The sequence below is a fragment of the Rhincodon typus genome, chromosome 7 (genome assembly GCF_021869965.1).
Source record: "Rhincodon typus isolate 14 chromosome 7, sRhiTyp1.1, whole genome shotgun sequence".
In the NCBI taxonomy this organism is placed as follows: domain Eukaryota; kingdom Metazoa; phylum Chordata; class Chondrichthyes; order Orectolobiformes; family Rhincodontidae; genus Rhincodon; species Rhincodon typus.
The window spans coordinates 81,582,029-81,594,685 of NC_063338.1; the positions used below are offsets into that span (position 1 = coordinate 81,582,029).

Genomic DNA, 12,657 nt, shown 5'->3' on the forward strand with positions numbered 1-12,657 from the left:
GAAACGTCAGCTTTCCTGCTCCTCTGATGCTGCTTGGCCTGCTGTGTTCATCCAGCTCTGCACCTTGTTATCTCTAAAACATAACTGAAGAGTCCTTTTGTCTTCATAATATAAACCAAAACTATGTTAATTGGAGAGTTCACTCTATTTTACAACAAAAGAGTTGCTGTAATACTGTTAATTCTAATAGGGTCACAGTTCTAATATTGATGTATACATTTAACTGTGATCTTTGTGTTGGCCTCCTCAGCAAACCTGACTTTTTAAAATATCTTCAATGTGTCCTGAATTTGCACATCCAGTGGGGGGCTAATGTCAGTGGCCAATAAGTACTGCCTTTTCTGCTCCATTTCTTCTGCTCCGTGTCCCCACCCCACACTCATGTGCGCGCACGTGCACACGCACCTTTTCTTTCCTCCCTCCCTCCCTCCCTCCACTGCCCAGGCCCTAACTTGCAATATAATAGCACACATTTCCACCCGTCCTATGTATAGGAGTTGTATAACTCAACTTGATCTTGCCTATTCCAGTAAAGAGGAATAGCTATGCCTTCTTCCAAGGGCTGTTACATTTAAATGGTTTCCATTGTTCATATTTCTGAACAAGGATTTGTTTGTCATTACCGTTAGAACTCCCAGAGCATCTGTTTTCAACTATTACATTAAATATGTAGACTGGGAACAGCAGGCACTGCAGTGTGTGTGTCTGCAGATAATCTAGAAATCACTGGTGATGCTACTTCTGGTCATGGCTACTGGATTTGATACCTGTACTGCACTCTGGTCTAGAGCTTTCCTGCCCACCTCCCTACATGGAAGGATTGGGCTTTCGGTAATACAAGTTCTGACGGGATGACTGTTCAAAAAATATCAGTTGAACCTGGGCCAGGTACAGCTCAAATTTAACAATTCAAGTCGAATGATTCTCTAACAGCCCATTTTTCCTGAAGCTCAAATAATCTTATTACCTTGTAAAGATTTATTTGAGAGTTTTAGCTTCTTCAAGCAGTAATATTTAAAATGTTGAGAAAGGTCCAAATATCCTGAGTGGTGTTGCACAGGTGCATGCTGTGAATATAGATGTCAACTTAAATTTCTGCTGCACTTTCAACTTGTGTCTTTTTTAAAATTGGAAGTTGTTGCCCAGTTTCTAATCATTTGAAATATTCAATATTTTGTATGAATAAAGGCATGTATTTGCTTAAAGAGTCAACAATATAAACACGTGTTCAGTCTCACAAACTGAATTAAGCTAATCTGTTATGAGGTTCTCGTTGAATATGCAATTAGCAACTATTGAAACAAAATTTATTTTATACTGGTGTTTTATCTTTGCTATTTATTGACCCACAGTACAGCACTAACTTAAGGGTGCTTGTAGCACAGTGGTAGTGTCCCTACCTTTGAGCTGGAAGGCCCACGTTCAAGTTCGACCTGCTCTGGAGGTACACTGTACACTGGTGAAAATAGACTCTTGCACTGACCTAAATTTATTCGGAACTAGCTTGCCCATGTACACCCTGGTGAACCCAGCAATTGATCCTCCTTTTGCATTCGCAAATTGAAATTAAAAATCTGAATAGTAACACTCTTCACTGTATCTCAATGCATGTGACAATAATGAATCAAATTGATTGTTAAAGTGGAAATCATTTTATGTCAAGTACTTTTGAACCAAAAATCTGTATTCTGTCTTTGAAAATAGTTTGAATATATTACAAACAATATTTTAATGTTATAGCACAAGTAATAAGAACAGTAGTAGATTGTTCAGCCCCTCAACTCTGCTCCGTCAATCAATAGGATCGTGACTGATCCGACACCCTTCACATCCACTTTCCTGCCCTGTTCCCATTTAATCTGGATTCCTTCACTGTATAACACTCTTTGTCTGTAAGGTCTTTGGCCAAATGTCTTTAGTTGCACTATTGAGGTTGACTTGGTTGAGGGAGAACAGGTTCAACGGACGAAATAGCATATTCCTGATCCTATATTTGCTTGACTAGGAGTAGCATGAGAAATAATTTCTTACTTAAAGTTGCATGTGTTGTGTTGCAACTTTAATTACAGCAGTCAAATCTATTTGTCACTATATGTGCTTTTGGTAGCCTAAGTTAGTGTAATTTGAGGAACGGAGCCTCATTTTAAGAACTCATTTTAACTTCACATTTTCACTTTTATTAGATCGATATGGACTTGGACAAGCTGGTCGATTGCCTCCTACAGTAAATGCCATGAGGGTTCTCAACACAAGCACAGAGGTGGAGGCTGCTGTTGCAGATGCCTTGGTAATGAATAATTGAAGTTATCTGCAAAACTGAAAAATAGTTCAGCCTTAAAATACTTTTTTTAAGTGCAATTGTTTACATTTTTTTAAAAACAAAGTGGACCTTAGCTGTTTCCCATTCCGATACTTTTACATTAGATTATGATGCATAGTTTTAAGTTCCAGAGTTGTGGAATTTTGAGACTGAGCTGTATTGATGTTCCGTCTTCATGACCTCACCCCCCCCCCCCACAAAAAAATGTTACCACCACAATTAATGTTTTCTAAGGTTGTTAACTTATTTGCAGTACTATAAATTCGCATAAAAGAACCACATCTAGTAGGGTGCTCACATTTACCTACATTCGTGTGAGTTTAATGAATGCAGGTGGGCAGTTGAACCATGGAACACATTATCACCGCATAAATGTACATAATTTATGCATCCTTTCTTCTGAAAATTACAATTCCATCATTATTTGCTCATTCTTATAGTTTGTTTTGCAACTCTGGTGTTAGATGTCTTTCAAACAGTGATACTGCTTCCTTTCCTTGAGTCAGTTGTTGATTTTCTGTGGATTTGCCTTGCTGTAAGAGCAGTTAGATTCTTGTTCTCTTCTGGGCTGTATTTTCTTTCTGTCTTTGCTTCCTGATACGCTTCATTGATCCCATCTAGCTGTCTTGCTATCTTTTCTACTTATCTCATGAATCACCCTTGCTCTGTCTCCACATCCTAGAACCTAAGGGGAGTTTCAGAACATCAATGATGTTGGCAGGTCCTGCCCCTCCATTTAAACAAAATTTAAATTTTCTTTTTGCCTTGCATTAACTTCTTCTTTGAATGGTGCCCGGCAGAGATACAGTCAGCTCATTGCTGTGGAATGAGTTTTGATTTTCCAGGTCTCATTTTGAGTACATTCTTGAAGTACGGTTACTATGTTAGAATAATTACTTTTGTTTCTTGGCTGTCAGTGACCTGTACAAAGGCATGATTAAGTCTTGGTCACCTTCTGCCATATTCATGTCATTTGTATTACAGTAGCAGGATTTTGTTATATTCCTTACTCCCAATTGTTTAAACTTTTCTGAAAGTAAACATCTCAAAATCATCTTTCAAGTGCCTTATCAGTTCTGTGTTTAACTTGCTTTAATAAATTCATCATTCTATTGTGAAAATATTCAATTATTCTTCTTTTGACATGATTCTTTGTACTTTCTCCCCATAAAATTGTTTAACAGCTATTAGGAGACTCCAGGACTAAGGTAGTGCTGCTTTTTGATCCTGTTTTCTTCCAATCATTCTGTTGTTACTTTGCTATTTTACTCTTTTTTTTTCAGACTCTTAGAATACATACATACAAATGACAGATCAAAGGTACATTTCATTATAAAGTTGTGGATGTCTTCGACTGCACTACTATGTTGCTTGTCATGTTACAGAACTTTGAAACCTCAATCAATGGGGTATTTGAATCTTATTTTGACGCATCGTAACAGTTAATTAAGTCATGAGCTAATTAGACACTTAATGATGTGAGCAAACAAGCTGAAAATGAGTGATTGCAAAACGGAAATTGGATCATCAACGCACACTATTTCTTCACCTCTTAGGTTTGTGCTTAAATTCAACCCAGTTTGGGTTGAGAGAAATTTCTTTTGTTGTCTCTTTGAATCCAATTGGAATTTAGGTTGTATGATATTGGCCCAGTTTACCTGTTCCCTTCATTGATCCTCTCCACTGTTTATTTCCAGAATTTTGCTTTTTCATAAGTGCAGATGCTGGAAATCTGAATTTATTTTCCTTTTTGTTGGTCCTCTGTGCACCTGGATCCAAAGCAGACAATGGTCTCTGAATTGATAATCTGTTTATTCTTCAGCATAAATATTCATAGCCTTAATGTAAATCCAAGAAATATTAATGCAAGAAGAGACATTCCACACTTTATTTTCCATATCTAAAGATCTGTTGTTTTATGTATTACCGCATGCTTTTTTAAAAATGTATGAAGTATGGCATTAACTAAATTCAATAATTCTAATTCAGTAGGCAAAAGAATGGAGTTAATTTTAATCTAACTTGCCTGGTGGGAAAGTGACGTGTTGGAACTGGGGTCTGGTTTTATGGGACAATAAAATTAGGCTGGGTGTAGGATAGTCTGTGGTTTCATTTCCGCTGGGTGCATTAAATTAAAATGGCTCCAAAAAGGTTTTGGCAATATAATGTTCATTTTTGTAAAATTCTTGTCTGAAAACAAAATGTGAAGCTATGCATTCATACAGTCAACTGAAGATTTGCTTTACACAATAGTATAAAGAATGCTAGAAGTAATGATGAGGTTTTGACTTCCACACATGATGAACATCACAGAACTACAGCTGCTGAAAGGTTGTATTCTGGGCTAAATGTGCTCCTGGATGCTGATGTTTTAATTATTTTGAAAGTGTTTTCAGAGTTTATTTTTTTTTAAACTAAGGTGTTGGTTTTGTTTGCACAGTACTCTTTATTTCACATTTGACTGATGTTATGACTTTTGCTAGATCTGAGGGGGAGAGTGCACGTGATTGTTTTTGAGATGGGAAATGCCTTTTTCTAAATTGAGGGAGTAAACAGAACTTCTGTGGAATCATCTGACTGGGTCAGAAAGTGTTTCACAGTTGCAGGCGTGCTCGTAGAGAAATTTACCACTTGGGTGTTTCTACCTAATCAAAAGATGTGGTGTGCAAGAATGTCAAGAAAGCCTTTGACAAAGTATCAAATAGGAGATTGGTAGAGAATATCAGGAATATGGTCCAGATAATGACATCATAGGTAAGAGACTGCATAGGTGGATTGCAGTAAATAGTAATGAAGTCATTACTGGAGATTCCTTATAATGGGATTGGCTGAAATTTCTATAGAAATGTCAGAGTAAAGAAGACCATAAGGTGGGTGCAAAATAGTTTGCTGGGTGAAGGGGAGTGAGCTAGACCTTACGGGGCATGTCAATGTCATAGGGCCTAAATACTAACCCCTCTGGTCAGATTTTTAAGAGCTAGAGAAAGGAGTTTAAATTTGAAGGAAGTAATCTCTGGATTGCTCCTAGTCCCAAGTGACGGTGTGAGTAGAAACAGGAAGATGGATAGGATCAATGTGTGGCTTCTAATATGGCTCAGGAAGGGAAGCTTCGGATTCTTTGGGCTTCAGGACCAGCTCAAGGTCATGGTATCTATTTAAAAAGGATGGGTTGTCGCTCATTATGACTGGGACTGAAGTTCCTGTGTGGAGGTTCACAAGTGAGGCCAAGTCGTGTTCAAACTAAATCACCATGAGATTGTATATTGTATATAAAAACAGAAAAGATGAATAAGATGTCTAAAGTGAGATTTGGATAAAACTTCAGAAGAAAGAAGTACGACCATACCCAATAAGAACAGACTAAGACGGACTGAGAGGAAACAAATGCAGTTTTAAAATTTATGCATATAAATGCACAGTTTAGTGAATAAGATTGGTAAACTGCAACACAAAAAGCCTTGTGGGAATGTAAAATGATAGCAACAACAGAAATGTAGCTTTAACATAGTGAGAACTGGTGCTTATTATTCAATGGTACAAAGCATGCAGAAGGATACAAAAGGGGAAAAACAGAGAATGATATTGTATAGGAAAGAGAGAATGTCCTTGATAAATGCATGTACGTGAATAAAACAAATTTATCAAGGACATAATCTATTTGGTTAAAATTGAGAAATAAGAAAGGCATTATCATGCTGCAGGATGATTCTATAACTTCCAAATAATGTGAGGGGGGAAGGAAATAGAAAAGCAGATCTTCAAGGAAATCACAGACATGCAAGGACTTTAGAATAATGATGTTGAGCAATATCAATTGCCTGAATGTTGATTTGGATAACATTGGAGTGAACGGTAAAAAGAGAGGAAGAAATGCTGAAATATGTTCAGGAGAATTTCTTTGAGCAGGTTCTTTATTCAACCAAAAAGGCAGCTTTGCATGATCTGTGTAGGGGAAGGAAAGACTTTGTGAACAAATTGTCGGTGTAGAACACCTGGGTAAGAAAGTGATCATAGTATCAGAAAACTTGCGTGATAATGGAGAAAAGCATGGAACAAATTCAAGTAGAACTTCTAAATTCTAAATTGGGAGAAAATAACAGAACAGGAGGTCTGTAATAGGACAAAAATCAGATGAGTTTAAATGATAAAGGAACGATTGGGCAAGGCAAAAAAGAGTGGTGATGTGACAAGGAAATAAGCAAAAAAGAGGCCCGAATGTAGTAGCAACAATAATTGTTATTAATGGTTGCTGTCTGAAACATTTAAGAACAGTGGTTGTGATCTGAACTAGTTGAACTTCATGTTAGGTGAAAGATGAGATGTGTTTCTTTGAGCTTCAGTTGATCTTCATTCGGAAAATGGAGGCAGAAGTCTCCATTGTGAGTGATGCGAGTCATTAAAATACTGATAACAACTGGCTGGGCTGAATAGACTGTTTTCATTATGTAACACCTGCATTTGTTTACAGTATTTATTTTGTCAATTCATAACATGAGCTAATCAATGGGGAGCGGTTCATTTTATTAAAACTTTGGCTTTCTGGAGAAAATATGTTAGAGGAATACTTTACATCTGTCAAAATATATTTTGTTGCAACTGAAGCTAAGGCATTATCTCCTTTTAAATAGTGCACTTAAGAATAAATCTTTATTCCTTTTTCCTGAATGCTATTTAACTAAAATATCAAACTTCAAGCAGGGTTTTAATTTTTTTTTATTGAAAGCATGAAACAATTTTTGCCTGAGTTGTTTTATTCACTTGTATGCATTTGTAAAGGAAGAAAAGCAAAAGAATTAAAGTAAAGTACTGATTGTAATACTTTCACAATCACCTGCGTTTGGTATACAAGTGTAAAATCTGTAGGGATGGTAGTAATTCTTATTTTCATTATGAAATAATCCCAATGAGACAAGTTTTTGCTTTTGTATGTCACATGATTGTGCTTTTCTAATTGTTTGAACTATTTTCCTCAAGTGGTGTTAGGCTTAGCTTTTCTTTTGAACAAACAAGATTTTTTTTGAATGCATTTTAAAAATCTACATATTCACAACATGTATGAATATGCATTTTGATTTCGTTTGCAATTAATAAAACAATGCTTCGTTTTCACTTTTAGAAAAAACCTGTGAGAAGGCGATATGAACCATACGGGATGTACTCTGATGATGATGCAAACAGTGATGCATCTAGCGCTTGTTCAGAGCGGTCATATGGCTCCAGAAATGGAGGCATTCCACACTACCTGCGCCAAACAGAGGATGTGGCTGAGGTCTTAAACCACTGTGCTAGTTCAAATTGGTCTGAGAGAAAAGAAGGACTTGTCGGCCTTCAAAATCTTTTGAAAAGTCAGAGAACATTAAGGTGAGGTCCTGTAAAACCATGTTGCAGGATCTTTTCAACTCTACTTCTCAAACTATTCAGTTATTCTGATGGCTTGCTGTCGAATCCAATCACTTTAATAAATTAATTCCTTTTATTTTGGCAGTATCAATATGTATCTGGAAGTTGAGGTAACGTAGCAAGTTAAAACTGATTGAAATTTGTGGTTTTCCAGTCAGCAGTCTTAATGTTCGCCTTCACTAATTTAAAAGGTGTTGGTATTCTTAATTGAATCAGAAAATGTAGGTGCAGGTGTTTGAATCCATCAATGTGAAGTTTTAGAACTGAATTGTTAAGTAAAATTAGATCAATTGAGTTGTACATCATCAAAAACTTCTTCATCTTTAAGTTTTGAAATATAAATTAGGCAATTGTAATTTTACTCTTAAGCGTACAAAATTTCCTAAAATACATTATACATGTGTACCTTCATGCACTAAATGCTGATGAAGATCATATAAAATGGCAACCAAGAATTAAAATTATCCTGTTCCAATATGTTAAAGCGTTTTAATAACGGGCACAAATTTATTTTTCCATTGCCATAATTTGCATCTTTAGGAAGAAAGCAAATTACCAAGCATCGACTTGGCCTAATGTGACAATACTGTGCTTTTAATCAATACATTTTGCATTCACTTATAGCCGAGTTGAACTGAAGCGGTTATGTGAGATCTTCACTCGGATGTTTGCAGATCCTCATAGCAAGGTAACTTATAGTAGAATGGAGTTTAAGAAAGCCACTTCCTGCATGTACATGTAAACAGCTATGTTTGGTGTGAATGCATGCAGCGTTTTTCAAGTATTTGTTTACATTGGACCATATGTGGAAGATTGTGTCTCAAAACTGCAGTGTTTTTAGTTCCTTGATTAAAGCAATGCAGGGTATTTGGACCTATATAAGAGTTAGTCATCAGAAAAGATAAAATTTTTAAAAGATTGCTTGTGTTATATAAAAACAACTTGCATATTTTCTAATAAGGATTTGATTTTTAAAAATTTTTTAGCCAGTAATCCCTATACAATTGTAACCTACCACTTCTACTGCAGCAGTAGAAAAGAACTTTTAAATTTTAAAATATAACTTCCTGAAATGGTTTCGTGTAAACCCAAGTCCAAATGACAACTGCTTAATGAATGTTGGTGAAGTAAACAATTGTTTAATTGTTCTTAAAAGTTAAATTATAAGAAATTATTAAAAAGGTATACTGTAATTTCTACTTTGGCTTGTAGAGAGCACGGGTGTTTGTCTGTAATTTGTTTGTAATTTGCCTAGCTTTATCCGAAAGCCTGTGTATTATGAAGTGATTACTGAACATCAATAACCATTACAAAGCACTGTTGCTTTTAAACCTACTGCATTAATCACTGGTTTGTTTTCTTGCATGTCCTGTCCTTTGTTGGAACTCACAACAGAGAGTAAGTGTTGCTTTTACTGTTTATCACAAACTAACAAATAATGAGGCCATTGAAAAGTGCCTTCCTATTGCTGAGGGAAAGTTTGTTTCAAACTTTAGTGAAAAATAATAAATCTCAATTGCTGGAAATAACTGCTGCAAGTTTAAGATGTGGTGACTTTTATATTTAAGGAGAAATACAAATACCTTGTTTTAACCACTAGAACTGTGTCACAAGATATTACAATAAAAGTTTTTGTTAAAATAAAGTGTGCAAAAGAATGAAGTAAATTGAGCACTGTTAACTTAATCTAGTTTACAGTAATGTTTGGTATAGAGTCAGGTTTGCTTCATTCCACTGAGAATTCTCATAAAACTCAAAATCTAGTTATTTATTTCTGAAGGGACTACCCATAGCATGCCACTGTCCTTTGGAAACTTATCTTTAATCCCTCTTAGTTCCATCCCTTCTTGGAGGTAAAACTCGAAATCACCAAGTCTAGATTGTAGGTGTCTCAACCCTTTTACTCTGGTTACTTATCTAATACTTCCACATTATTACAGCTAATTACTTCCTATTGCAAAAGGACAATGTGTTTTCCCCTGTAAATTCTTCTACCAGCTTCAAATCAAGCATCTTTTCAATAAGATTCAAGCTGTGATTAGGCTGTGCCCATCTCAGCACATGCTCAATATTGAAGTCAGTGTTTTTCCTCTCCACCTACAGTGCATGTCTAGCTGTCATTTTACTTGCACTGTGTTTTCTTAGTGTGATGCACATACATAAGGTTTAAGTTGAAACTAGCCTTTACAGCAGACACCCAGACAGGTTGAAAGGAGAAGCCCTTCTCAAATGCCACCCATCATCCATGATGATATAGCCTGCTGTGGACTTTGTTCAAACTGACCTTTTCAGTTCATTATCCCTCATTTACTATTTCTTTGATGTGATGAGGTAACTGGATTTAACACCCTTTGGAAGTTTTCAGGGTATGTTAAACGTTTTTAAACAAAATAAATTCTACCTGCAAAACAAAAACATCTCTGTGGACTGCACCTCTTTGCAAGCATTGCAGGCATCATGTCTCTAATTTTTCAGCTAGCTAGGCCTATCTGCTATTTTACAGCTCTGTCTCTGACCCTTTTTAACATATAACTGCGAAGTTAGATTCTAAAGCATGTGAACTATGAGCTAGTTATTTGCAACTGCAGGATGCATGTCTTCTGCCATTAAATTTTAGTTCACTGAAAATGCTGAAGGCTATTTTTCAGAATGTTACAAGTGGGATTTAGGAAGTATTGCGTGTTTTTTTTGTGGAATTGGCTTTTAAGTGCAAAATTATACTGCGTCAGTTTTGAAATAGTTTGAGCTCAGCTATAGAAACTGTACAATTTGAAGTCTTATTGCTGTTTAATTTCACCAGGTGAGAGCAACATAAGTTATATTACTAACTTTTTGGAAGCCTCGATTTTATTTTTAAACAAACTGATTCTTTACAAATCTGGAAGCTTAAGTAATTTCAAAGGAGAAGATCTATGCTTATATCAGGGTAGTGGTGGTGTGGTGTTGATGTTATTGGATTCGTAATTCAGAGCCCCAAGCTAATGTTCTTGGGACCTGAGTTTGAACCCCTCTGCAGCTGAGAGTGTAATTTGAAATCAGTAAAAAGCTACCTTAATGATGACTATGTAACCACCCGTAAATTGTTGTAATAATTGATCTCGTTTACTATTGTAATTCAGGAAAGGAAATCTGCCAGCCTTACCTGGTCTGGCCTGCATGTGACTCCAGATTGACAGCAATGCAGTTGACTCTTAGCTGCCCTCTGGACATTTACGAGTGGGCTATAAATGCTGGCCTAGCCAGCAAGATTCCCTTCCAGTGGACAAATTGTTTTTAAAAATGCTGTCCCATCTCCTTAAATAGCATTTTAATGGTGTGAACTGCCACTATACTACATGACATTAAAGTTTTTATTTAAAATTCATGTGGCTAAGGAATAATGTAATAAAAATTAAAGAACAGTTTTTCAATTGAATAGCCAGTCATCTGTCTAGGTAAACTTTGTACCAATGGATATTGTTATTTCTTTACTTCATCCACCTCCAATCACAAATTAATTGTGTAAAAGAAAAGAGAATGGTATTTGCAAGATTGTTTCTACAGATTACTTGTTTATTTGCAGTATTGAGCTATTTTCTTGATGGGTGGTATTCCATTCTTGGTAACCACCAACAGAAATTATAAATACGTGTTCCTTTTTTCAGGTATTCAGCATGTTTTTGGAAACTTTAGTCGATTTTATCATCATCCACAAGGAGGACCTCCAGGATTGGCTGTTTGTGCTCCTGACTCAGCTTCTAAAGAAGATGGGGGCTGATTTATTAGGTTCTGTACAGGCCAAGGTTCAGAAGGCACTGGATGTCACCAGGTAAGACCAGGGACAAGCAGTTTCCTGTAATATATACTCAGTAGTATACTTTTTGTATGTAATATTTTGTTGATATACTCTCTCATAATGGAGTTTGACTAGGTAGTGATCCGAACTGGAACAATTGAAGTCTTTGACCTGTCAAGCCTGCTCCACATTCATTTAGATCTTCTACCTCAACTCCATTTTTTCACACTTACCTAATATCCATAAATTCCTTTGTCATTCAAAAACATCTCAGTCTCAATCTTGAATGTACTCCATGACTGAGCATTCATAGCTTTCTAGATGGAAAAATGCAAAGGTTCACTATGCTTTGATTGAAGTAATTTCTGCCATTGTCACATTCCTTCCTGATCTTTGAGGCAGTCTGCTTCTCTTAAATGTTTAATAACAATGTATTCATTGAGCAAATATCCTGGCTGAGCGTCTCCACTAATTGTAGGTGTCAACAGATGGCTAATATCCAAAGGTGAATTGTAGTTGTAATGTAGTCTGGTGCTATCTGAGATGGGTCAACTGCACTCCTTGTGCCGAGGGTGCACTATCAAAGTAAAATAATCTTTAGATTATTTTGAATGTTTTTAGTCAAATATTTATTTATTCGTTCATTTATTTTGTCTGACAAATAAATGTGTTAGACAAATGTATCCTGTGCATTCAAATTTCGATCATTTGTGTATAATCAAGAGCAACAATGGCCCGAGCATTGAAATAAAGCAATGCAGTTATCTGTTCTGAAACAAATTCCTGGAAAAGCTCAGCAACTGTGAAGAGAAATCACAGTTAATGTTCGGGTCCAGTGACCCTTCCTCAGTACAACATCCACACTTCTTTCGGTTTTTATTAAGTTATCTGTTCTGTCCTGGGCACAGCATATGTTTCATTTTAAAAAAGGAAGTAGACAAAAAGCACGTAACTATAGGCCAGTTAGCTTAACTTCAGTAGTGGGGAAAATGCTTGAATCTATCATTTAAGGAAGTAATAGCAAGACATCTGGATACAAATTGTCCCATTGGGAACACCCAGCATGGGTTCATGAAAGGTAGGTCATGTTTAGCTAATTTGGTGGAATTCTTTGAGGACATTACTTGCATGGTGGACAGTGGGGAACCTGTGGATGTAGTGT

At 36.2% G+C, this 12,657-nt stretch overlaps 1 protein-coding gene across 1 annotated transcript in view; it reads left to right on the top strand.

Moving 5' to 3' along the window:
- The window catches only part of clasp1a (cytoplasmic linker associated protein 1a), a 94,868-nt gene that overhangs the window by 20,786 nt on the left and 61,425 nt on the right, over positions 1-12,657 (top strand). Inside the window, exons 4-9 of the mRNA XM_048599252.1 lie at positions 2,184-2,287; positions 3,505-3,528; positions 7,437-7,681; positions 8,345-8,408; positions 9,116-9,118; positions 11,365-11,528. Coding sequence (XP_048455209.1) covers positions 2,184-2,287; positions 3,505-3,528; positions 7,437-7,681; positions 8,345-8,408; positions 9,116-9,118; positions 11,365-11,528 — 604 coding nt within the window. The remainder of the gene's footprint in view (positions 1-2,183; positions 2,288-3,504; positions 3,529-7,436; positions 7,682-8,344; positions 8,409-9,115; positions 9,119-11,364; positions 11,529-12,657) is intronic.